The sequence below is a fragment of the Corvus kubaryi genome, unplaced genomic scaffold, assembly GCF_017639235.1.
Source record: "Corvus kubaryi isolate FWS band 111438036 unplaced genomic scaffold, C.kubaryi_AGA036_p1.0 37382, whole genome shotgun sequence".
NCBI lineage: Eukaryota > Metazoa > Chordata > Aves > Passeriformes > Corvidae > Corvus > Corvus kubaryi.
The window spans coordinates 5,482,074-5,508,969 of NW_024581124.1; the positions used below are offsets into that span (position 1 = coordinate 5,482,074).

General features: G+C 45.6%; 1 protein-coding gene and 1 long non-coding RNA gene across 3 annotated transcripts; both read left to right on the top strand.

Moving 5' to 3' along the window:
- Positions 1 to 3,943: 3,943 nt before the first annotated feature.
- On the top strand, positions 3,944 to 6,457 carry LOC121667944. The gene is made up of 2 exons (XR_006017201.1): positions 3,944 to 4,033; positions 4,334 to 6,457. It is a non-coding gene; the product is annotated as an uncharacterized LOC121667944 (long non-coding RNA).
- An 8,852-nt stretch (positions 6,458 to 15,309) lies between these two features.
- RHOF (ras homolog family member F, filopodia associated) lies at positions 15,310 to 26,363 on the top strand. Of its 2 annotated transcripts, XR_006017200.1 has the most exons (6): positions 15,310 to 15,559; positions 15,712 to 15,799; positions 21,853 to 21,962; positions 22,697 to 22,831; positions 24,001 to 24,303; positions 24,940 to 25,024. XR_006017200.1 is itself a non-coding variant. In XM_042035172.1 (5 exons), exons 1-5 carry the CDS (start codon positions 15,395 to 15,397, stop codon positions 25,102 to 25,104), a joined length of 663 nt encoding a protein of 220 aa, XP_041891106.1. In that variant the 5' UTR covers positions 15,310 to 15,394; the 3' UTR covers positions 25,105 to 26,363. The 2 variants fall into 2 exon arrangements, 1 of the variants encoding a protein (XP_041891106.1); XM_042035172.1 differs by lacking the exon at positions 24,001 to 24,303 and having other exon boundaries at positions 24,940 to 26,363.
- Positions 26,364 to 26,896: the final 533 nt, after the last annotated feature.

Consider the following 26,896-nt stretch of genomic DNA (forward strand, 5'->3'; position numbering starts at 1 on the left):
CAATAAATTTGAGAGACTTCTCTCCTGTATTAAACACTTGCTTACTGGCCATTTTTATTAACTCCTTTGGTGCTTAAAAGGTAATGTTTTAAATATAGGTATAGGAATAGTGAATTCTGGCAAAAATAAGGCAATTTTACTATGATAAGCTTTTTTTCTTTCTTTCCTCTTACATTGTAAGTACCCAATCCATTCTGTCCTTGCTAAGTGTAGTTTTCATGTTAATGTTACTGAAGTGGTCCTTATTGCTAAGCCTTCATTTGCATGTCTTATGTTTTTGTCTGTTTAAACCAATTTATGCTTTTTGAAATATTTTACTTATAAAGCAATATATCTGGCTAAGATACGCTTAAAAGTTAGAACCAGTAAATGTTAACTAGGTGTTTTCACACTGACATGTGCAACCTAAAACTATTGAGGAGAATATTTTTAGTGTCTGCGTGCTCTGTGGAAAAACACTGAACGTCCTTTTTATGTACAGAGTAAATCTGCCACAGGAAGGTAGATTTAAGCCTCGAGCAGGAGTCCTCGCCTGTGTACGGTCAGTCAACATAGCTGGACTTTTTCTATAGCTTTTTTCCCCCTTTTTTTTCCTCTTTTTTTGATGCTAGACCAATGCCATACAAAGATCCGTAACTTATCTTAACAAGATCCGCTTTGGCTTGCAAACTTACAAGAGAAGTGGTGATACAGATCATATATATATTTATAGCCATTATTTTAAAAAAGAGTAACAACTTCACCTTCAGAGCTGCATTCAACTATGGTGTGCGGGTAAGTAAACCCTTTTGCCCTTGCAGAGGAACAAATAGCCCAGGCCTGTAGCTAATGGTATTGTCCTGGGTGGAAAGATCCCAATGGTCGTCTGAAAGCGGTGGCGATCTCCTTCTCCTCAGAAACCTCTAACAGTGCCTCTGAAACGTCTGTTTTCAGGGAGGGATTTGATTTCTTTTTCTGCACAAAGCTCTTGGTCGTCCTCAGCCCTGGGTGGGTTGGTTTTTTTTTTGTGCGGAGAGACGCTGTGAATCCATTGCAGGCGTTACTTGGCTGTTAAATTGAAAGCACCAAAAAAATAAAAGTATCTGCCTGTGGACAGTAAGATGTTAGTGCGCTTGATGTTAAAAAAAGGCGAGAAGGTGGTGGTGGTAGTAGGGATCCCTTACATGTTTTATCCGTCTAATTACAGAAGCTCGACAAAAAACAGGCAACAAACTGGGGGGGGGGGGGCCGGGGGATGTTTTTCACGACGGTGAATCTTAATGGCGGATATCTCCCTAGAAAGCACTGTAAAATCCTTCATACCGAGAGGTAGTAGTGACTTGGAGAGAGGGGGGAAAAAGGAGGTCTGGAAGTATATCCAAAATGAGGGAGTTTCCTTCCAAGTGAGGGACCCTTTGCAGCCTGAGTGTTACAGATGGAGAGCCGTGACGCAGTTGATATTCACAGCAGTTGTGCTTTAGTGCCGCCACCCAGCCCACGAAATGGCCTCCCCGCCGAATTCTGGTGGGTTTATTATGTGAAAGGCTGCAGCAGCACCGTGTCCCGGGCGGCGGGAGGGGCGGCCGGCGGTGGGCACGGCGCTCCCGGTCGCGCTCCGTGTTGTGTGAGGGCAGCCGCCATCATGGCTTCTCCTTCCATTCGGCGCCGCGTTGTCCTCAGTGCTGGGCGGTGGCGCGGCGGGCTCTCCCCCGCTGCCTCCCGGCGCTCCCCGTCTCGGGCGCTGCAGGGAAATGGTGGGTTTGGGGTGGGTTTTTTTTTCTTTCCCCTTTCTCTCCCCTTTCCCGCCCCCCCCCCCCCCCGTTTCCCCAGCGCTTTGTGAGGGGCTGTGGAAGAGTGAAGCCGGGCAGGGAGTGGCGGCTTTTTCTCCCCGCGCACAACATGGCGGGAGCGCCCTGCGGCAGCGGGGCTGGCGGCGCTCCAGCCGGGCCGGGCGGGGGGGCGGCCGGCCGGGAGGACAAAGGCAGCTCGGATAATGCCGGCGCAGCCCTGGCTGCTATAAATAACACCGCCCTTCCCCCGCCGCAGCCTCCAGCTCGCTTTAAAAACATCAAGCCATGGAACTCGCCTAATGCAGAGGGGGAAAAAAGAGGAACAAACAACACCATCCCCCTTCTCCACACACACATAAAGGAAAAACTAAAATGCACAAAAAAATTAAAGCCCGGGCCGTGTGGGGGACGGGGGGAACAAAAAGCGCTGGCCGCGGGAGGGGCCGGGCGCCGCCACCACCTCCCCGCCCGGAGCGGGTGCGCCGGGGGGAGCGCGGCCGCCGCTCCCCGTCACATGGCTCTTTGTTGTTTTCCTTCTCTGCCTCTCCTGGGCTGTTCCCCCTCCGCCATCACCCAGCCGGGGCAGCGCTGCCCTGCCTCCTTCGGCCTGCAGCGCCGAGCTCCCCGGGCCCGCACGGGCAGGGCTGGCGCGGAGCCGGTGCCGCGCTGCAGTGGAGCCGCCATGACCCCATGAGGTGTTACATGTGGCGTCTTTTTTTTTTTTTTTCCTTTTTTTTTTTTTTTCTCCGTGTGGTTTGTTGGGTTTTTTTTTTCCCCCGAGCAGATTCTGCTGCAGCTCGCTTTGGGTGGAGGCTGGGGGTTATCTCGGAACTTCACAAGCCTCGCTGTGCTCTGCGGGGAATTGCAGCTTGTGCTCACTGCAGACCCAGAGTAGGTGAGCCAGGAAAGCCTGGCTTGAGCAACCACTTCAGAGGGCAGGACAGGGAGGAAAAGCAAACACTGTAGAGAGGTGGCCTCCCTGGTAAGGCTAGAGCAGGACCGTCCTGCGGACCCTGAGGGAGGGAGAAGGTAAGTGGCTGCTTGGCAGAGGCTGCCTGCGGGAGCGGCATGTGCCGGGCAGGGTACGCCCTGCCCGCAGTTCCTTCGGCTCAGCACCAGCCGCTCCGTGGGTTTGTACAACCTGTGCTGTGGTATGTGCCGAGGCTCAGGGCTGTTTCCCTGCGAGGGAGCAGGGTGCTACCGCGAAGGAGGCACCGCAGCCCGCGCCTTTCGCAACGACTGCGCTCATCGCTCCATTCCTCGCTTCCCCCTCGCTCCTCACCGGGTCAGGCTCTATGTCGAGAACAAGCGACAAACCGTCTGCACAAAACAGAACACGTTCCTATGGAGGGGGAGAAAACCAAACAAACCAACAACAAAACCAAAGTGTTTACGCAGTGCCAGGCTGGCGTTGTAGCGCTGCGAGCCCTGTCGGGGGCTGCGGCGCTCGGAGCCGTGGCCGCCCGAGCCGCCGCTCGGTCCCTGCCCGGCCAGGAGCGCCGGGCCCACGCTGGAGCTAGCGCTGAGCACCCGGCCCGGTCACGGCGGCTCTCAGTGACCGTCTGCTGGCAAAATCGGAAGGAACGGTGACGTTGTTCTTAGCTGAACACCATTAAAATGCTCCTGTGGTATCTCTCAATAGAGGTGAAAAGCATTTCAGCTTCCTGGAAATGGCCGAAAGAGGCGGCGTGTAGATCAAAGTACGGCGCAGAGCTGGGCTCGTGTTTGCAGGGGTTTTTGAACTGTAGTGAAAACGTTTCTGCAGCTTGCATCGTAATGAGTTAAGTCAGCACGTGAAGCGACTAAAAAAGGCATATTTAAACAGCATCGGGCTATTAACTTTCCTGGGATTTAAGATTTATGTTTAAATATATATTTGGCTGTTAGCAATACCAGCATTTAAACCGTAACGTTGATGTGTTCAACCCTGAAGCAAACCAGCTCTGCCTAACGCAGCTTTGAAGCGACACAGCCAGACCATAATACTGTGGGAGCTTAGACAGCTTTGTCTGTACTTGCATCTCTCTGCATATTTTTCCAGGACTCTGATCTATGTCTGCGATTAATCACTGTCCAGGACGGCTGTTCCCGGTGGTAGAATCCATGAAGTGCTCCAGCTGGGAGAGGTCCTAACGCGTGTGCCTGGCGCTGCGTACGTGCAAACCAGGGCCAGAAATTGCTGGGGCAGCAGGCTCTGGACAGCGAGCCTGCCGTGCCGCCCCAGTGAGTTGTGTGGGTCCTCAGCACTTCTGGAAGTTGTTTTTGTAAGTCTGAGCCGAAAATTTCTTTCCGTTTTTAGAGTTTCTAAATGACTATAATGTTCAGTGTAGTTTAAAAGTCACCAAGGCAGTTGAGACCGGTTGTGCTCTCAGAGTGGGTGGTTTCATGGCTGAACCTCGTATCTGAAAAGCGAAATGTTCTGGTACAGTGTGTTTAAATCCCAGAAAGGTCAAACCAGACTTTCATACTTCAGTTAGATTGACCCTGGTTTGCTGCATGAGACTCTTTAGATAAAGAGGTCTTTCAGGGAAAAGGGGAAAACAAAAATTTTTTTTTCTGAACAGCTTGTGGTGACTCTGTGCACATTCTTGAAGCAAAGGAGATTGTTCTTGCCCACAGCGTCCCTCCCCGGCATTGTTGAGTGGAAAACTCTTATGCTAATTATATCACTGTCTGTTATCAATAAGAAGTGATTTAATTTCTTTGGCAAAGTGTTGCAACAAGAGCAAATTAGATTGAGAGGCAAAGTGAAATAAAAAATATGCAGCTGTTCTGCCAAACAATGATCCTGACTGTTCACAACATTTTGTTTTAGACTGCCTTGTACACAGAATCCTTTATATTGAAGGTTTTCAAGTCACAATCCACTGCTTGTGCAAGGAAACTAGATTAATAGATTATAAGAGACAAAAGAGACCAAGGTTCATCTGGTTCAGCTTCCTGCATTATGCAGGTCTCTGGATTTTTGTGAATATTTTGCTTTTTCTCATTTGAAAGAATTTAACTGCAGCATAGCTGCATCTTAGATAAAGATCAGATTTTCATTTTCAAATGGGCTGTGAAAGGGAGTAAAATAAGACTAAATTGTTTCCATCAAAAATCTACCTGACAGACTAGAAATCAAAGTACCTTTTTAAATTTGTCTAGTTTCTGCTTTTCAGTTTCTGGATGTGTCTGTCCCTCAGTCTCCTTGGCAGAGGAATGCTCCATGACCAGATTTCCATCCCCTCATAGCTTTGTGCAGGCTGAGCATTTAGACACTCCATTGCAGGCTGCAGAGCTCCCCCTCGGGTCCGTCTTTGCTAATCCTGTAATTGTTCCTGCTCCAGTTTGTCACCATTTTGATCTGGGCGGAAGGGGACGGAGCCATCGGCAGTGACCATGCCGGAGCCAACAGCCCTCCTGGCTCAGATGTGTCTGTCAGGCATCCAGGGATTACACCAGCCCATGTTCAGCTGGTTTCCCAGCAGGGCTGCTAAAATACTCTCAGATCTGCTCCTTCTTAGGATGACAACCCTGTACTGTAGGATTGTGCTCTTTGTTTTGCATGTTTACTCTGGTCCTCTTGAAAACCCTTGGACAGTGTTGTTGCTTGCAATGGCCTTTTTTAATTTTTATTTGATATTCCCTCCTGATACTGCTGAGTGTCACCTACAAACTTGGTTGGTCATGATTTTATATTTTCTTCCAGATAAACAACCTATCTGCACTGTGGGTGTTTCCTGGTTCCGGGTATGTGTACGCACACCTCAGCAGTGTCAATATTGTGTCAGGAGGAGGTCTGGTTGCACACCATCCCTTGCCACACCCCAGTTGCATGGGAAGAAAGCCCAGTTTAGGAGCTGGAAGGGAGCCAGAGGCACACTGCAACATTTGCCTGCCCTGGTGTCTATTATGTAGCCATTAAATAATGCAGAGCACAAAACAGGTGGTTGCAGGACCCATAAAAGAAAGATGAGAGGTCTGGGGCAGCGTGGTTACAAAGTACATTTTGAGACCTTCCTGTTTAGATGGGTTTTTTAGAGGTGATGCCTTATTACATACTCTCTATCCAGCTATTCATTCAAGACCTAAGTCCATTAAGGACTTCTTCCCCCCTGCCAAATTTGATTGGGAGTGGAGGAAGGAAGGGGGAAAATGACATATAGCAATACAGTCGCATTAGGCAGTTTTATTTTTAGGAAACCAGGCTAAGAATATCAAAGGAATATTGAGTAGGAATATGGACAGGGTATTTGCCTGTTCAGATTTTCTTGCCATGAAATTTTTCATTCCTTCCTTAGAACAACAGATGATCCGTCTAGGGAATTGTCAGCCAAAATAAGCAACCTGCTGACAGATTTCACCTGTGTCCCAGCATGCTCTGAGGATGCATGGGATGTGAGCCTTGAACAATGACAGGGAATCACTAGGCTGTGTTGTTTGGCTGCCGGGGTGCAGAGATGCATGGTGACACCCAACAGTGGAACAAACATTTACTGTGTTTAAGATCCAGACAAATTTTGATGGATGTGTTGGCTATTTGCCAGAGCTGAGGGGGTTTTTTGTTACTTTTTAAACTGTATGTGTTCATATTATTTCTGCTAGTATTATGACAAAGCTACCTCTGTAAGGTACGGAGTGAGTGCTTTCAGAGATCTGATCTTTCTTGAGCTATAAAGGAATAAAGAAGCTGTTTCAACACCTGACTTGCAGAATGTTTTGTGTTGCTTCTTGCCTATTGAAATGCAGCTGCCATTGAAATGCTGTGATCCCATCAGGATGTAGAACTGGTTATTTTTAAGAATGCTTTCAAGCTTATAAAAATCATGAAATAAATCAAGACGGTTGGCAATTCTAATCAGCATTCTAAAGCCATCAAATTACAAAACAGTTCAGTGCTTCATGGCCCCTGAACAGTACAGTTTTACAGAAATAAAAGAGAAAGAATGAAAGGAATGTACCATTTAAAGATGCCGGGCACTTGCAAAGCTTGCATCAAAAGGAAATGAAGATACAAATAAGTAATCTAAAAGGATATTTATGCATTAAATTACTTGTGTCTCTGGACACTTCATTAAACAGTCTGGATGTGATGGTAGCTGGGGACCTGGGAACGTTTTTAACACATGCAGCACATTCAAGGAACATTCTGATTATAAGTGATGGAGTATAAAACGTTGCAGCCAGAAACTGATGACAAAGATCAAATGGAATGAGTTCAGCTTACAAATCAGAGCAGGGTCTCCCACTGGTGCGATGTGACATGAGACCGAGACTTTGTTTTGCCCTTGACATTGCCACTATTGCTCTCAATCCCGCAGTTAAAGATTTGCATCTTGATTTATTGTTTGACAGGACAGTGGGGAGTGTCCCAGCTGGTCCCCCGAGCCCTGGGTTGCTGCCGAATGGGCCTGAAGGCGCTGGATCGGTGAAGGCTGTGCTGTCCATGGCTCCCTGTGCTGCTGCGCTACAGCAGCTCCCAGTTGCTAAGCAGCTGCAGGGCTGTCTCTGCCTGTGCTGTATGAAGGGAACAGCACGGGTTCCTCTTGATTGCTGGAGAGGAGCAGGCAACATGGAAACGGGAGCAGTGGCCATGGCAAAATCGTTCCATTGCTGGCTGGCTCATGGACCCGCTGGCAAAAACGCTGGAGCGAGGAGAAGGGACACTCGGTGGAGCAGGGGGTGGCAGGAGGGGAGGGGAGAGCCAACATATGTGCACAGCAGAGGCTACAAAGACAGCAGATCCTGGCAGAGCAGGGGGCACACACTGAGGAGAAAGGAATGGGAGAGAGGCCAAAGGCACAGTGCAGAATTAAGAAAAAAAAAACCAGGAGGAGAGTGTGGCATATGGAGAGGGGAAATAAAGCAGAACTTGCACAGCCTGCAAATAATTGAATAGAAAACACAGGAAGAGGGAAGGAGCTTGATTCATTGGTGCCCTTCACCTTGTGGAGACAGCTACAGCCAGGAAGAGGAGGTGTGGAATACAACAGCATCCTTCATGTTTCACAGTGAACTGTAGGTTTTACATTTCAACCCATTGCCATTTGTGGTTTTCTGCTTTCATAGCCCATGCCTTTTGTTCAGACTTGATTCCTGCATGCTCTGTTCTTATCTTTGTCTACTTTCTGATTTATTTTTTAACTTGCTTTAGCTTTTTTTTAAGGTAACTTTTAATCAAAATATGTTTTCCAGATATTTTAGTTGTTTTAACCTTCCAGAGGGCAGGCTAGTTTCTAACTGAAGTTATTTTCCACTAAATCCACACAGCCATTGCTGCATTTCTCCCTGTCTCTCTCCTGGGAGCTGCTGCTAGAGGCCAGAATTTTGTTTGCTTCCTGACACCTTCCCCTGCACGTTGTCTTTCCCTTTCCCTGGGCAGTGCCTGCCAGCAGTCCGGAAGGACTTGCAGTTAGCAGCGTGCAGGAAGTGGTTTCTGTGGCAGTAAGTTATCACAAGCGCCTGACATGTTGCATAAAGGGGAGTAAAAAAGGTGTCATGAACATATGCAGGGGGTTCTGACCAAAAGGGATCCTTAGTTTCACCACCACTGCCCACATGAAAAAGCACTTAGTGTCAGCACCTAATGTGCAATTGGCTGCAGAATAAGAAATGCCAGTGGAGCTGGCAGGGAAGCAGGAAAGCTGGACGTTCCTCTCTCTGGCTCCTCCAGGCACAGGACTGAGGGGCACGGCTTGTGCAGCAGGGTGGGGAGAGGAATTTAAGCTCATGCAGCTGTTGCTCCACTGTGACCAGCCCAGGCTTGCTTGGAGGCCTTTCTACTGAGAACACTTTTCCCCAGGTCCAAAAGTGAGTCCTAAAAGGAAAATGGAGGTGCCCACTCAGATCTACAGCGGAAAGGATTTGCTGTGGGTGCTGTGGGTGTAGTTCAGGCCAATAAAATACTTGACAAATATGCAGCCAGATGTGTTCTATACTTAGAAAATTTTTGTCTAAGATGTCTGATTTGGGGGAATGCTGTATTTGCTTCCTTCTTCCATTTGCCTGGAGCTCTTATCTTTGAACAGGCACTGTCTGTACTATTGTTAGACTCCCAAGACCATTAAAGGTCTTTGAACACTGACATTTTACAAGCAGATTCAGCTGTCATTCACACAGGGGCATTTTTAGCCTTATGAGAGATGTAAATTTAATTAGAACAGTTTTAACCAGGAAATCTCCCTACCTTAAGAAATCAGAGCTACTGTGTTAGTCCCAATAAGGAACTGGGAACTTGACAATGTGCCTGTTGTTATGAAAAGATTCAGGAAGGGTGAGATGTGTGTAGGAAGGGAGAAATGCACAGGAAATGTGCCATCAAGGACAGAGGTGTGGAGCAGGGCAGGGCAGTATGCCAGACCCAGCACATTCAGCTTGCTGCTCTCTGTGTCTGCCCTCACAACCCAACATCACTGCTTGAACACCTTCCTGACCTGCTCTGGTGACTCTCAGCGAGGACATCCAGCCAGGCCACTCTGCACTGTCAGCCCATCCAGCTCCCACAAACCAGGCACAGGCCAAGAATCACAGCTCTAAAGCAAACATCACTCAATTACAAACTGGGTTTATTTCCAGCGCCTCAAGTTATTAATTAACCTGCTCTGAGCGTCGCTGTTCCTGTGCAGGATTTGCTCTGGCCAGGTTATGGCTGCTCTCAGGTCTGAGAGAAACTCAGTCTGGGCCTGTCCTTTGCCTGGCCATGCTCTGACAAGCCACAAGCTCCTCTGGCTCCTGCCAAACCTCCACCTCTGTAAACCAGCAGCTTGCCAGCCAGACAACGACAGAGCAAGCGCTTCCCGCTTAGCTCTACCCATACATCCAGCACTCCACAAAAAGCGGGCAGAAATTGTGGTGTCGCCCATATGAACAGAGGATTTTATCATCTCTTCAGTCTGCCATTGCTGCCTTCCTGTGGGAAATTTGGACAGATACCAGAGGGGAGGATGCAAACTTCACGTTAACTGCCCTTTAATGTCAGTGCTATGCATTACTCAGCAAAAACATGGCCCTATTTAATCCACAGTCCATTCTCTTATAGCCTACTTCACCATCTTTTATTCTTCCCCTATGAATATTCCCAGTTTCCCTGCATCCTTGTCCAAAAGGTTTGAGAGCTTTCTGCTTGTGCCAGGTGCAAGAGTGCAGGAATGACGTGTTGATCAAAGCCTGACTCACGACTCTGTAAAACACACACTTGTTCAGGTTGTGCTGTAGCTCACATAGTGAAAAGCATATTTAGGAAGCCAAACCTGGGTTCACTTAAACTAGATGTTCTCTAAAACCTCACAAAAAAGTACAACTCCACGTATTTCAGGTTTAGAGGAATTTTCCAACAGAATTTTGGGGAGCGTAACCCAGATCTGGCAATCCACAGTTGACTCACCCACTCTATATCAATCCCTACTGTGTAAGCTAAAGCAGCTGCCTGCAACTCCTGCTCTGATGCTGTGGTCCTCTTAATTAACACACACTCCTCTTGGATTTAGTCTTCCCTTGTTTCTGAACCAGCAAGTACATTAAAAGAAAATATCTCTATCCCCATAATTATGTAATTTGGGAATGGGAGAAGAAGGGAAAAGTGATCTGAAGGAAGTAGATACTTCAGAGAGCACTCCAATTTTGAAAAAAATAATGTCTTTGTGCTTGCTGGGTTAGGTGGAGTGTTGGGTAATGAAAACACAGGAAGGCCTAAGCCAGAGGGATTTTAGAGGTCATACTAAAGGCATTGGTTGGATACTGGCTAAGAACACATTGTGTTGCAAGCAAAGCTATTTGTAACCCTTTCCCCTAAATTTCCCCAAATTACTCCTGATGGGGTGTGTTCTCTGCTGCAGATCTGGATGCGGGAGAGCATCTGATGGTGACTAATTTCATGCAGATTTGTAGCAGAGCCTTGATCTCTGTCAGCCTTGGGCAAGGCTGTGCCTTATTCCTGAACCTGCTGCTTCTGGCTGTTTGCATGGCAAAAGCAAGCCCAGCTCCCAAGGCAAACACAACTGCAGATCTCACCTGAAACGAGGCGTTCTGAATCCCTCTCTCTCCGCCAAACCTCCAGATTGCCTTCCCAGCACAGAGGCAGGGGTTGAGATCCAGCATTGCTGTGATAGCTCTGCCAGCCCATGGTGACAAATTCCCGCCCATGGCTCAGGGAAGCTGTGCCATCACATCTGGGAGACACACATCCCCCAGATCTGTGGGGGCAGAGCTGTGGAGGTGTTGGCAGACACTTGCCTGTTCATTTCATGCTTTCAGAGATCATTCGTTGTGTTTGATGTTGAGGAAAGCATAGGATGATCCTAACCTTGTGTTACCTGTTTTTCACAAAAGAATTTGGCTTGAGAGTTTATGCTCTAGTGAGCAACAGAAACTTGAAACTGCCTCTAAGCACCTACTGTATCAGGATGAGATTCTACCATGTTGATTTACTTCATGTTCATAAAATGGGGTGTTTTTCTCCCACAGATGCGAAGCCAAGAACTCCGTTTCTAATGAAAGGTGAAATTCAAAACACAGCACATTGGCCATTTGTGTATCAGGTAGGCCATATTTGGCCCACATGGTTGGCACCCCTGATTTAGAGAATACCAGAGAAAATAACCCGAGAAACAGTTTGTGTTCCCTATAAATAGCTGCTCACCAGGTAGTTGTGAGTGTGCTGTCTACGAACGAAGTTTGTCCAAACTACATCAAAGTGCCTGAATGTTCTCTGCCTGATTTTGCTGAGTTGTGTGTCTTAATTTGTCTCACACCTCATGTTGCAGACCCTTGTCCTGTTTTCTTTCCCAGCCCTCTGAACTCCCTGGTAGCATTTGGACAGATTTTATGCAGAGTTTATCCAAAGATTTCTGCACTGATTTAGTGCTTGGGCTACTTGAGCCAAGTGAAACAGGAACTACTTCCCAGGCATGAAAAGGCAGAAAGGAAATTTTCTTATTGAAATATAATTTTTCCATATTACTTAATAGTCTAGAAAGTTAATGCCTTTCTGGCAGCATTTCCTACTGGGAAAAAAGTATGGTTCCTACTCAGCCAAACAACAATGTAATAATGCTTTAGGTTGGGTTAAAAGTCTTAGAAACTGGCAGGTGTCACAGCCACCTTGCCTTCAGTGAAAAAGGCAATTGAGAGCCCTTATGGAACAAGGGATTTACATCAGTAGGAGCTACTACACAAAAAACCAGGCACATGGCAAGGTTTGAATAGATGGTGAATCATGTGGCCCAAGGGACTTTTCAGGATGGGGGCGTGTGTGTAAAATATCAGGCCATGAGGACCAGATGGTTGAGCTCTGCATGTGCGAGAGGAACAGCAAGAAACGCTGCAGAAATGGAGACAGAGAAGCTGCTGAAAGTCAAGGACACTGGGGAGCTTTGATTTTGGAAATTGTATGGAGAGTTTAGTGAGGGTCAGAGCAGTGTTGGCACTGTGAGCAAAAGCACAACTGAAAAACAATTTTGTACATTTGTTCTGTAAAAAGGATGAATCACCTTTAGTAGTATACACCTGCTTTGTCATAGGCTTCTCCTCTGACTCTGTCATCAGAACTTTGTGCTGTGTGCAGGGACAGTTCAGCTCTCCCACATCATAGTTCCCCCTTCCTTCTGTGCCCTGTCCATTCTAAATTCCGTGGGGCAAGGACTCTCCCTCAGTAAGACTGTGTGTGCACGTGACAAACAATTGCTGGCCTTGTGCAATATCTGAAATTTATCAGAGATTCACTTGACTTACTTGGTAAATCCCATTCCTTAGGGTCTGTCTTTCCTATTGTAAATTTTTCAAGGCATTGCTCTTGCTCAGTACATGCTGTAGTGGGAATTCATAGCTGAAAACACAAATAATTAATGTCACTGGTAATGTTAAAAAATAAATATTTAAGGCTATGTCTTGTTATGCACTTTCTTAACTAAGTTTATGAATATTTCCTTGGACACAAATGGGATTAGTTGTTATGTTGAAGTCTTTGTAAGCTGGGGCCTGTGTTATGAAGAAAAAAATTAATCGTATTTCAAAAATGTAGTTCCGAAGACAATAAGGAGGAACAGGTCCCCATTCTTGTCCAGCTTGTGTTACCAAATAAGCTAACAAAATGAGTATGCAGCAGATGGTGTGTGCAAACAATGTTGAACCTAATCTGTGAGTCTTTTTTGGGTGTTTTCCTAGCTAACCTGAATTACCCATCAATATCACCCAGAGTATTAAAGCATCTTTCAAAAATCATGAACTCCCAGCAGTTTTCATAAGCAGTGTGTTAACCTTTCACTCCTTCCTAATTTTTTCCTTGGCGATCACGAAGCAACAAATTGGTACCAAGACTGGAGCACAGATATTTTCCATACCCCACTAAAGCCCTGGTTTTTTTGTGCTCACTGAGAATTTCCACACACACATTGACCCCTGAGCTGCAGATGCATAAGCTTTTGATGAAAGAACTTGTGCCGAAATCAATATACAGGCCAAAACTGAACTAGAGAAGGACGGTTGCAATTAGTAATTATTAGATTTGAATTTCACTAGTAGAGGGTTGAATCTTCTTCCATTTAGATCAGTGGCACAATTCCATTTTAGATTTTGCATTTTTGGAGTCAGCAAAATAGGCTCAGCTTTTGCCCAAAATCAAATGATATGCCTGAAGCACTGCATAGCTGTTAATTAAAATTAAGTACCTGAGACACTGAAATGTTATAGTTCTTCCATACAAAGTTGACTCATTACAAGTAGAACGTCCATTACTTAAAAACAGTCTTTGGAGTGTTTACAGTTGGATTTATAATCTGCTCATTTTATGTTGTTTAATCCAAAATCTAAAGGTGTACAAATCTGTAAGTTTCAATAAGTATAAAATGTGTAAGGAGACAAAACTGTGAGAAATGTAAAGATTGTTTCGTGAGACTTGGGAAAAAAACCCCAAAAACAAAGAAAGAAACAAACAAACAACAAAAAAAGCAAACCCCACAAATTAATAATGAACCACAAAATACTTTTATCCCCCCAAAAATCCCCTTTTGGCAATAATTGACTGGAAAATAAAACCTGACTTCTTCAGTCACAGGAAGACTGTTAACTCTACTTGCTGATTGTATCATACATAGCGTGATGCTGGTTTTGAGCATCATTTTAGGATTAAACAAATCCTTTCCTGGCCCATCCATTCCTGTGCCATCAGATTGCCCTCACCCGTTACAGTGGACAGGAGCTGGTGGCTTTTCCTGTGTTCCAGATAAGATTTATGTGGTTCATAAAGCATTTTTTTGACAGCTTCTATGTGCTTGCATCAACTTTTTCCTCGGTAAAATGGTGAATTTTAAACAGATGTGAATTTGACTGCCTTTTAATTATTATAATTTGAATTATGTGACACTTCGTTGGGTATTAGAGGTCCTTTTTCGTCTCAATTGCAGAAATATCCTTTTCTAGCTTTTTGTTTCCCCTGTGCACAAAGCAGGATCCTCATTGCCCGGGTGCAGTGGTGTTTGTATTGGGTCTGGAAGGCCATCTAGTGACACAACCGTGCAGGGGAAAATGCAAAGCCCTACTCGAATTGTGGTTTTGCGTTTTTTTCCTAGTAGAATTCAATAGTCTTGCTACAGCCGAGCATGTTCTTAGGGGTTTGTTGCTATTCCCACAAGTAGTATTAAAAAAAAAAAAAAAAAAAAGGAATTGTTTATTTCTTAAAAACAAACAGGGTTTACTTAAGATAGAGCACATTGTTAATTTCTGCCAGGAAAGAAACACCTTTTTTTGGTGCTGAATGGTGGTAGATTGGCACTGAGCAGTTCTGTCCAAAACTCAGTGTCACTTCCCTGACCTATGCATTGGAGCCAAACATAATCCAGCAACTGTGATCCCCTTCCAGCGCCAAACATACGCAGCTGTTGTGGTCCCCTGCCTTCCACGGTACCAAAAAACACCATGTGGAAGTCTGGGGCCACCACATCTCTGCAATTACAATGTGAAATTCCAGTTATTTTTGCAGCTCACCTTGAGTGGTGAGCAGATGATGAGCAGAGCTGTCGGTTCTTACCCAAGCAATAAATCAGTAGAAAACAAGCAGTGAGTCACTGCCAGTGCCAGCACCAAGGTGCCTTCCCGGGGGTATCTCGCGGGTCTCTGCCTGCTCTCACCGTGGCTGGCACTGCTCGGCCTTCGGGACTGGACACACACCGACGCTGAACTGGAGCCGTCCTTCGGCGCTGGAGGGGCTCCCTGTGGGAATAAACGGAAATCGGAATAAATAAATGGGTATGAGGTGTGTGGGTGGAAGGGCAGAGGGGACGGGGCCCGATGGTCCCGGGGGATGGAGCTTCGAGGGCTGCCCGGCGGGACGGGCGGGCAGAGCAGCCCCGGTGGGTCTGAGGGGACAGACATGGCGCCGAGGGGCCCTCCCGCCGTGACCCCGAGCAGCCGCAGCCTGCGGGCGGCCCCGGGCCGGCGAAGGGGTCCGGGAGAGGCTCCCCCAGTGTCCCGGGGGACCCGGGCGGGGCCCTGCGGCACCTGGGGCGGCGGCGGCCTCGGCGCGGCCAATCCCCGGCGGGGCGCGGGCGGCTCTGCCCACCCCGGGCGCGGAGGCGAGCGGAGCCTCGTCCCGGCCGCGCTGCGCCCTCAGCGGGCCCGCTCCGCTCCCGTGCCCGCTCCGCTCCCGCTCCATGGAAGCGGCCAACGGGGCCGTGCCCGAGGGCGCGGCGGAGCAGCCCCACGGCCCCGCGGCCGCCCCGTCGGGCAGGAAGGAGGTGAAGGTGGTGATCGTGGGCGACGGAGGCTGCGGGAAGACGTCGCTGCTGATGGTGTACGCCAAGGGCGCCTTCCCCGAGGTGAGGGGCTGCCACCCCCGCGGGGCTGGGGGCCGCAGCCGGGGCCGGCCCCAGAGCTTGGGCCCCGCCAGAACCGCTTCGCACAACCACAGAGTCCATTAAGGTTGGAAAAGGCCTCTGAGATCATCGAGATCGTTCTCCTCCCTTTGCAGCAATACGCGCCCTCTGTTTTTGAGAAGTACACAACGAGTGTGACGGTGGGGAAGAAGGAGGTCACCCTGAACCTGTACGACACAGCAGGTAAGGGGTTCCACTTTCCCAGTCCCAGCCGGACTGCGGGGGGCAGCTCCTGTGCGGCCACAGCGATGACACCACTCAGGGGCATTGACCTGGGACTGAGCCCAAACCCGGCCCCGGCCTTTCGTAACTTCAGGCAAACAAGCAGAAATTGCGTTTATTACTGTAAAATGCTTCTCCGGTCAATGCGCACCTATTTCTGTTCCAGCAGATTTTCCTATGTCAACTTAAGCCAGGCCGATATTTGAAGCCTGTAAAGATGAACAGATTTTCAAATTGCTTCTTTACCAGCACAGTTTTACCATAGCATTGCAGCTAAGACTGCTATAGACTAAAGTACAAACAAACCAACCACCATTACCTGTTGCATATCAATGTGCCTTCCAGAAAAAAAAAAGAGTCGATTGTCTAGTGGCAGTTCTGGTCATCGACTCATTCATTATCTTAACAACCCAGTTAATTCAGAAACATCAAATAGCAAACATATCTGAAAGTACTAAAACCCAGTTCCCAGATGCAAAGCATAATACAATCAACCAGAAAAATATTTTAATCTGCTGCCATGTGTGATTGAATAGGGAAGGAGAAAAAGGCTGGTTTGTGTTCAAAATCAAAAGGCCATAGCAGTAAAAGTTATTTGAAAATGCTGATAGTTTGTTCAGGTTCATTTGAGGAACTTGTGAAATGCTTTGTGTTCAGCTTCACTCCAAGTTCCCAGACTCTGTTATCCAGCTGTGTTCCTAAATGAATCCTAAAATTGACACGTGCTCGGTTTCAGCTCAGTGTAAATCATCTGTTTCAGTTCAAGCCTGTGGAGTCCTTCCAAATTTACACCAAGACAAATAAGAACCGAATGCAGTCCAGTCATTAATAGTAGTAAAACGCATTTACCTTCTTGTATCATGCACGTGATAGCTGAAAACATAATTTTAAAGGCTTTTAATCTAGAAGTGAATTTTATTGTTAATTTTTATTACAGTGTAGTAATACCCTGAGCACCCAATTTGCCAATGTGTCTTCTTGTGTCAGTGTTACTGTTCTAAGTCCAGTTAGTTGGGATAACATACCTTCTACTGAATGGCAAGGGGTTTGGGTCTAAGTCTTAGAGGAAAAGAGAAGGGCTGGAATCTCATGTGAGTAACCAAAGAGGGATTTCCTTAATACAGTGTGTTGGCACCAAGAACCTGCCACCGCACTCGTCATTTTTATGTTTGTTTGCTGTCAGTGTGGAATTTTTGCCTGTCACACAGTTCCTAGTTCTCATTTAAAATCCCTGTGCTGCACATTCCAGCATTTGCCTTTGGAGTCTCTTCCAGTCTCTGAGAAGCACAGGCTGCATCCGGAGGTGGCAGTAGGCTGAGCAGGTCCAGCATTGCAGCACTGAGCTCTCCCAAGCCTGGCAGGAGTGCACAGCTCCTTGTGTCCCAGAGGTCAGCTCTGCACAAGACCTGCAGCCACCAGCAGCCCAGGGACCACTCGCTGAGCCCAGTGCTGGTGGCTTATCACAGAATAAGGACAGTTTGGGTGGGAAGGGACATTTAAAGGTCGTCTAGTCCAGCCCCCCTGCAGTGAACAACGACATCTTTAACTAGATCAGGTTGCTCAGGTCCCTGCCCAACCTGACCTTGAGTGTTTTCGTGGATGGAGCAGCCACAGCTTCTCTGGGCAACCTATGCCTCATTGTGAAAAATTTCTCCTTTATATCTAGTGCAAATTTATCCTCTGATAGTTTAAAACCATTACCCCACATCCTGTAATTTCCCTGTTCATGCATGTAACTAGCAGGCAGTGTGTACCTTCCACATTGAGTTCACAGCTCTAAAAACTGATTTGGACTAAAACACTGCTCCACTGAAGAACAGTGGGGTGTATTTTGTGTCTTGTGAGACACTTTGGATAGTGGAGCTGCCACTGTTGCCGTGAAAAAGCAATTGCTGTCCATTTGTCGTCTGGAAACATTGAAACCCAAGGTTTTTCACCTCCCAAAACAGCATCATGGCCACAAGGCTACAAGTTTCTTGAGGCTGTTGACACTTGTCTCCTCCCTTCCTGTTAAATTTCTTTCGCTTTTCATAAAACACGGCAAGAAAGCAAGCAGGGAGATTGTCACCTGGGTTAAGACATTTGATTGGGTTTTGGTTCTGTTTCAAAGCTGCTTGCATAGTTTTATGTTACATATCTGTGTCAAACTCTAGTTCAAGTAGCTTTTCATCCTCTTTCTGTAACTGGAAGTTTTGCTAGAGGAAGGACTCACTTGAGCACACATTTTAGTCCCATCCTGTTTTTAATAACACAGAACTGATGTTGAGTTCCTTAAGGGTTAGGTTAGGACCAAGAGTTGTGTGTTTTTAGGATTTTGCTTGGAGAAACACTAAATAGATCTGGGTGTACTTCAGCATCATGGGAAGGTAAAGGACAGGTTCAGCTCCATGGGCTGTTTAAAGTTGGAAGGACTCTTTGTATTGTCAGATCCTGTGCAGCTTGAACCTTTGAGCTTGTCCTACTTACTGAGGAAGGAGGACACAAACAAAATGCTTAAGAATCAGACGTTTCAATATATAAAAGGTATTCTTCTCTTGACAAGAATTTCAGTAACAAATGAACTTAATGGATTAGTCTAAAATGTAACAGAAAAAGAACTTTTGGTGAGACTTCTATACTATGCTACTGTGTCTTCCTCATCAAACACTTCTTGCTGTCGCAGGAAGTTGGGGGTACACATACACAATGTAAAGGCTTTGTAACATCACTTGTCTGGTCTGCAAACAGCCTTTGCAGCTTCTTTTTCAATTAAAAGTTCCCATTTGAAGCTGTGCTTGGCAGAGGCAAAGGCACTGGGAAGTAAATGAAATCTGTAATTTTTCCATGCCAAGGGAGCAGTGTCGATGCTTTAGGTGCAGTTCAGACACAAGGCTCAGTTCCTGGTGCAGGAGTTTCTCAGAACTGAGAGCAGTGCTGGGCTGGGGAGGAAGTAATGTCTCATCATTGTGGGTACTTGCTCTGCCTGACAAGAGGCACATGCAAGGCCTCCAGTGAGGTTTTTCAGGTCTCTGATGACAGAAGCACGGCAGCCTGAGGTCTTCAGAGAAATTTTAAAAGCCAGTGAATGAAAGAATAATTTCTCATGAGTTTGAGAGGGAAGTCAGGCCTGAGTAAGATAAAAACCCCAACTTTTTAATTGAAGTGTGCCCCTCCTGCCCCAAGTGTCCACTTCCACCAGTTTTCTTCCTGTCAAGAATGTCTGTTTCCCCATCTGTTTTAAACTGAATAGTGAAAAAACATAGCTGGCAAGCAACTCACAGGCTGGCACTTCTTTGGTGATGAATGGGCAAAGGGGTGAGGAAGAGCAGACAGAGGTGAACATGCACATGGGACTGAGACCTGTGGTTTCACTTCTCCTGTTCACCCTCAACCATCACCAGAGCTCCCTCCCCACCCCAGGGCCCGACTGCAGTGATGTGGTTACACAGCATCTCCCAGAGGCATGCAGGACTGGGAGCTTGGCAGAGAATTAGCAAATTTTAGGTGAATTCAGTTGGGTGGAGTTTTTTCTTCAGAAAAACCCAAAGTCTCTGATGGTACAATGAATCGAGGGAGACGGAGGGGTCACAGATGTGCTCACACGTAGGCAGATACTTAACCAGCTCTTCCACAGCATGTTGTTTGTTAATTGGGGAAAGAAAACAGCTACCTGTGCTTGAGGAAGCACGCACAGGGGCTTTGCATATACATTCAGTTACTGCTTAGGTTCACCCCTGTTCCTCCTTTTCAAAACTCTTTTAGTAAAAGACCTAAATCGGTGCCAAGTTAGCTCTGACCACAGACTGAGCGGCTTTACAGAGAAAAAAATTCTCCCAGGCTCTTTCTTACATTTCACCAGCAGCACTTGAGGCCAGGGGGTGAAAGGGATTGTTTTCAGAGAGGGGGATGTCTATGTTTAGACACAGCTTGATCTGGGTCCTGTTACATCCTCAGCAGCTGAGGAGCTGCATCTGAGCTCCTAAAGAGCAGTTTCCTTCTCCTTCCCCATGAGTGCTGCAAGCAAGCAACTGTAACACAGGTTAAGCAATTGCCACTTCACCTTCCCTCTCTGCTCTCTGCACCCCACCCTGTTCTGTGCTCTGTATCCCACGTTCCAAGTGCACACGGAGCCGTGTTTTATACAGCAGAATTTTCTCATGCATTTACTGTTTGCTTAAAAACCCTTAAGTGCAAAGCTGGATTTGAAGATGAAGGAGCAGCTGACCAGGGCATATCTATAGTTTTTGACTTGCAACACAACATATTAAAGACACTTTTTCTGTTATCCCATCCAGGAGAGTGTGAATTTAGAGGTGTGTTCTGATTCCAAGCAAATAAACATGTTTCTCCCAACGGGACAGTCCTGTCTGCCTCAAAAATTGCCAACAACAACTTGGAGGACCTTTTAATTTTACAAGCTAGGTTGATAGAAACTCGGAGGCCTGAACTTGAACAAGGAATACTTTACCCAGCACTAGAGGAAGTTAGGAAGGAAAAAAAAGTTTGGCACCTGATGTGTTTAATGCATTTAGGGGATTATCTCAGCAACAAAATGGTAAATCAGTTGCAAACAAGTAGACGGATTGGGAGAATAAGAAGGGATAAGCAGTACAGTCTTTGCTCTGAATGTTTATACAACATGCATAATTTTGTCAGCTGTCTATTATTTCTGGATTAAACCCTGAGGGATCAATCCCTCTTTGTTCTGCACCTCCCCACAGAGCACATGGCTTTTGCAGAAGCTCAAATACCAAGTGGTCCAAACCCAAGATTCCCATTGTACAAACATCTCAGGCAAACTTAATAATGGCTTGTCCAGCAGGGATTACCTTGGAATAACCTGTATCTCAACCAATCATTTAAATTAAGGAAGGGAGAAAAATATTGCAGTATTATTGGCCTTGTGGTATCTGCAGTTCTTCAGACTGGAGACAAAAATGTTGGCAAGTGATGAGTACATGACTTTGGACTGAGGCAGGTGCCAGGGCAGGAATCATTGCTGTAGGGTTGGGGCACACTGAAATTTTCTGCATTCCTTCATTTGAAATATCAACGTGAAGATTTGAGATGTGGAACTTCCCTGTAAGGCAGTTTCTGGTCTGTGTGTGGATTGTGGTGATATTGGGAAGAAGCAGCATTCCCAGTTCTCCTCATGGAAATTCAGTACATCACAGACATATACCTGATTCCAGCATTCAGGTGACAAATTCTACAGACTGCTTGAATCATGTTTTCTTCCTTATTAAATGAAGAAGATTGGGTTTTTTTCCTGAGCTGCCAACTGTATCTGGGAACTACTGCTTTCTTGAACTTAATCTCTCAAAGCAAGACACCCTCAGACCCTGGCATGGTGATTACTGTAAGGGGAAGAGTACAGGTCTGAAGCAAATCAGCTTCCTCTTGTCAGAATATCCCTAATCAGAAGTATGACAAATCCCCTGCTTTTCCAGAATTCAGCAGAATTCCCTTAGATCTGCTGTGGAGTCCTGCTTCAAAGGCCAGTTAAGCCTGGCTTGTGCTGCAGCATGGCTTGTACAATCCTGTATGTAATCGCTGCTTCCTCTCAGCTCACCAGGCTGGGAAGAGCAAGTTTGCCACTAAGGTTTCTGCTTCAGCATTCCTGTCTAGCAAATACGTTGTTTCTTCTCCTCACAGCATCACATGTGCAAATATTTTTGGGGACTGCCACTGTCAAAATTAATAATAATTTTCAGATTTCTCTTGATGACTTTACTTTTGAGTGGTAACTTGGCAGTCAGTGTTTAGAACTGCTCCTAAGTCCTTAGCAAGTGGACAAAGCAGGCTTTTTATTAAAACCTGCCAAGGATGTGTTCTGTATTCTAAACCATCAGTTTTGTCAGTGAGGAGGAATCTCCTGCACTCAAAGGCAGGAATTTTACAAGTATGAAAAATTTGCAGTCTGTGCAATTACAGCACCATTGTTCTTGATCTCAAGTATGTGCCTGTACATATCCCCATCGCTCTGCTTGTTCAGGACAGAGATTTCTTCATCCAAACCATCCTGTGTGTTTCAGGGCAGGAGGACTACGATCGGCTACGGCCACTTTCTTACCAGAACACCAATGTCGTGTTAATTTGTTACGATGTCATGAACCCCACCAGCTATGATAATGTAGCAGCCAAGGTAAGAGGCTTTCCTAATTACTCCAGCCTTCTAAATGAATTACACATACCTGATATATGACAAGATATCAGATGGAAAATGCTGGTGCTTTTAGTGTCCTGTACCCTGGGCGTGTAGATGCCCAGATCACTCATCGTGTGCTGAGCTGCAGATCACAGACCTTAGACCTGGGGCTCACCTCTCCACAGCTCCTAAGTGCTCAGAACCAGGGTTGACTCTCACTAAAAAGATCAAACACCAGCAGTGAAATCACTGCTTTATCAGTAGTGATGCCACATGACCAACATTGCACGTCTTAGAGTCAAGACTACTTCCATCACATCCATATTTAACTGCAGGGGAGAGATGAGAGCAACCACTTCTCTGTGCTGGGATTTCTGTAATGCTCCAAAGCGTGCTTGGACGTAGCACCAGGAAAACAAAGCAAGACTTAGTCCAAATTCTGTTTTTAAATATGACTTTAGAGGAGCTCCTCAGAATTTAAACAGATGGTAAATAAACATTTTGGCATAGAGACAGATGCCACTATGTTTTTATAAAGCAGCTGACTTTAGGTAGGACTTTTAAACATTTCTGTGATGTAAATAGTGCATGTTGGGCCCCCCCCCCACCAGACTAACAACTCTAAAACTGAAATTGCTTCTTACATTAAATGCTGTTTGGCTGTATTGTTTTGATTTCAGGAAACAACAAAATAAAAGCCAGATGTAAAAGTTTTGTTTTTCTACCCCCAGTGGTATCCTGAAGTGAATCACTTCTGCCGGGGTGTCCCGCTCGTGCTGATCGGCTGCAAGACAGACCTTCGGAAGGACAAGGAGCAGCTGCGCAAGCTCAGAGCTTCCAAGCAGGAACCCATCACCTACAACCAGGTAAACTTCAGTGTATCTAAAGTGGTGGCCTCTTGGCAGGAGATAAAGCACATGATGGCATTGTCCTCATGAGTACAATCACAGACACTCCAAAATTAGGTGATCACTAACAGAGGTCAGCACTAACAGAGATTTCTGTAAGTTCTTTTTGGAAGTGGCCAAATCACCACCCATTTTTAATGCCAGAGTAAAGAGAAATATGAGCAGTTTGAAAGGACACAACTATCTATGCCTTCTATGCTCATTACATCTTGTTCTTCTTTCCTTTCACAGCTGGGTTATTACTGTTACAAGTTTGTAAGCCTTAACAAGTTTGCTGGACTTCCTTCATAATTATTGTTAGCCTACATTGCAGCCATCACTGGTGCTTTGATCAGCGCTGTTACAAAGACTGGAGATGTTAGGAAACACATTCCACGATTAAATACACTGACCGTTCTGGAATAAATGTGTTCTGCAAATCCTACTTAAAAATAAATCCTTTCAAAGCCAATAGCAAGAACATCTGCAAGGTTTCTCTGACATGAGAGAGTGTTCTTTGAAGTCTCTAAAGTAATCTTAAGAAAACTACATATTATCAATATCTTTAAATATTATGAAGCAGTGAGATTTATAAGTAGTGTTATGTCACTGGCATAGCTGTCCTTGGTACAAGAGAAACAGTGATGGAACAGCTTGTCCCATGTCACACAAGACCTTTCTGCTCTGGTCCTCCACTTTTTCTTTTCTTTTTCTTTAAACTACAAAGCCATCCTTCTCCTCTCACCTCAGAGCAAGAACGGCAGCTTTCGAACTGAGACACACGTCCGGGGAACAGGGTCAAGTGCACTACGACCTTGAGTGAATCACCACTTCTTCTAAACAGCAGGAAAATAAACTGCAACTGCATCACCACAAAACCATGCTGGGCCTTTTAGTTTGGCTCCCTTGCACACAAGATGAGGTCCCAGCCTGTCACTATGAACAGTTGCAGATTGTCCCTTGTTTGCATGAATAAATCCCTTCATCGTCCTCACATGAGAGAGGTTCAGGGCAAGCAACAGACACTTGTGGCCAGTTGGCTGAGGCCTCATGCAGTTTAAACTCAAGGGCCCACATGATATACAAACTTTGTCTCCTATGTGAGCCCTCCCACTTGGTTTTCCCCCCTGAAATGTGCTCTACCTCAGTCTTTTACAGCTGATGGCACCTTGAGCCACAGGACGTGATGCTTCCCATGCCAGGCACAGAGGATCTGAACAGTATCTGCCACTGCAGCTTGCAAACAACTGGAAGGAGACAAACTGCTTAAATATGAAGAACCACTCCCCCCTATAAAAGCCCAAGTGCTCAAGTGATCCCACTCCCAGAGGTTATAATGAATAAATGCAGAGTTTGTGAGCCATGGGTTGCAGACCTGGAATTCACAGTAAAAGGCTCACAAGGATTCAAACCTGGGGGCTGGCTCTGCAGGGACAATAAAAGGATCACAAGTAAGAAATCACTGTGCTTTGTCTGTAGTGATTTCACGCAACCAGCATTGCATGGAAATATTTTAGATTCAAGTCTATTCCCATTGCATGGCTGAGAAGTGCATGCACCCGTTTGTTTTGATGAGGATTTTGGCTGAGCCCTTGTGATGCTTCAAAGCAAAAGTCAAGGTTCCTGCATGCACACCAGCAAAACGAGGCAAGGCATCACTGCAGATTCTGTTCTTGCATGTGACATTCATTACTGAAGGTGACATCACAGAATAGTTAAGGTCAGGCCTGAAAAAAATACCACCATGTAGACATCTTATCCTCACTTAAGTACCTACCTCAGGATTTAGTTTAAAGAAATTCAATACTGAGAATATTTTTGTGCTATCAGGACTCTGCACCTCAGGAGTCTCTGATGCTCTGAACTCTTAGGCCAGGCTTTGGTTCAACATAGTGGAAAAACCCCAAGTTTATTTACAGTGCTTCAGTTTATTACCAATGTCACTCACACTCTAGCACTGCACTCAGAGGTAGCTTCTTTCTTCATGACTGCAAAGATGTACAAAATAATTCCCTTTCTTCCCCAACTCACCTTCCTTCTCTCATCCACCAAACTTACATCTTTTCTTACCTTTTTGCTCTCTCCAGGGTGAGGCAGCTTGCAAGGAGATTAATGCAGAAATTTACCTGGAATGCTCAGCAAAATGTCGTGAGAACATAGAAAATGTTTTTAAAGAAGCCACAACCATTGCACTGAGTGCCATGAAGAAAGCCAAGTGCCACAGGAAACGGAAAGTGTGCTCAGTGTTATGATCTGGACTGCACGAGAGCCAAGTGATTCAGATTTTATAAAGAGTTTAACTTTAAAAACCTTTTTCTTTTTTTTTTTTTACATGTTTGTATCCCTAAGAAAATTTTTATTTTAAAATTGTAATTATTTTTAGTATTTTTGCACTTTTGTTACACTGTTCTCACAGAGTTTTCAAAGCTGCTTATCACAGTTAACCGATGCTGTGTGCCTTCACCCATCTGGCTTTTGCTTCTAAGTGCAAACAACTCACTATTTAAACTGCAATGAACAGCAACTGCTCCTATATAACTTAGCACTGGGGGCTTTTTTCCTCTGCAAAATAATTGTGGCACATTAGAGCTAAAATTTACTGCCTTTTCCCAGCAGAAAATCCACATCTTTTAGAAGTGATGTTAAAGCAGATTATCAGGCACCTTTGAAAAGACAGAAAAGGTTTTGTCTTAGCATTTTCAAGTTAATTAACTTGGTGGCAATGGCATGAGTTGGCCTCAAGCTGCCCTGCAGATGGAACATCCACTACCCCCGTGGACCAGCTCTGCAGAGCTGCACCTCAGAGTTCTTCAAGGCTTGATGCTGGAATGCAAAGTGGCATTTATCTATGGAAACACGTGAGTTGCTCCAGTTAAAAAATAGAGTATTGTGGAAAATAGTTAATTTACAGCACTCAAATTTAGAAGTACTCCAAGCAGCTACTACATATAATGTTAAAAGCCAGTCTTATGATAAACATTTACAGCTTATTTAATACCAGACAAATGCAAATCGTGGTGCACACTGGAGGAAATACTCATTCATTCACTCATGAAATCATCTCTACTGCTATAAATTAAAATGTTCCCTTTTGTGATGAAGGTGTCAGTTGTCTATCTAAGATCAGGGATGCTCTCACTGTACAACCTGGTACACGTGCCTCGTATCTCCTGGTTCTTTTGCACATCCCCTCACTGAGATCTTGGATTGCAGGAGCAATTCCTACTCTGTAATCATTATAAACCAAACCTGTGAGGGGAAATGAGGTTCCTGCAGTACAGATGTTGCTGAAAGCTTTCTGTGTAAGGCAAATTGTACATGACCAGCTGGTGAAAAGCTGTTTTGGAGCAAGCCATCATTATTGTTTTACATGCAGGGTAAACAGATCTTGATCCTTGAAAAATCTTTTTTTCCTTTTCATTTTTCTCCTAACTTGTTTTGATTTAATTAAGGTTTGTGAATACCTATGAGCCTAAAATGGAAAATTAAATTAATTGGAAGTTTGTGCACATCCTTGACTACGGAAAAAACTTGAAGAATTGTGCAGCCCTTTCTTCACTTGTCAGTAAAAGAAATACAATCACCCCTCACCTCACCCAGTACGAAACTGAAACACCAACATTCAGGAAGTGACTCATTTATCATCAGCTCCACAGTGGAAATCTCTCTGGCTTTTTTAATCTGAGTTTCTCAGGCTGCAGAACTCATGTAACTCACCCCTGCAGAACCAGGTTCCTGCATTGCTCTCAACAGAAAAGAATTTACATCTCATAGAGTTCAAGGAGTAAAAAAAACCAAAAAAACCTCAGTGTGTGCAAAAGATAGCAAAATACAGCCCAACTGGTTTGAAAACTGTTGAAAATAGGTAAATTGCAGTTTAGTGTTCATGTCCACAGGACAGTGACGTGGCAAAGGTAATTTTGAATTTTGCTAGTTTGCAGCCACAGAACTGGTGAATCCATCTCAAGCCTGTGGTGCACTATCTGTCCCCTCATGAGCACACCCTGGGGAGGAGGGCACTGTTTTCAACTCACACGGCCAGAG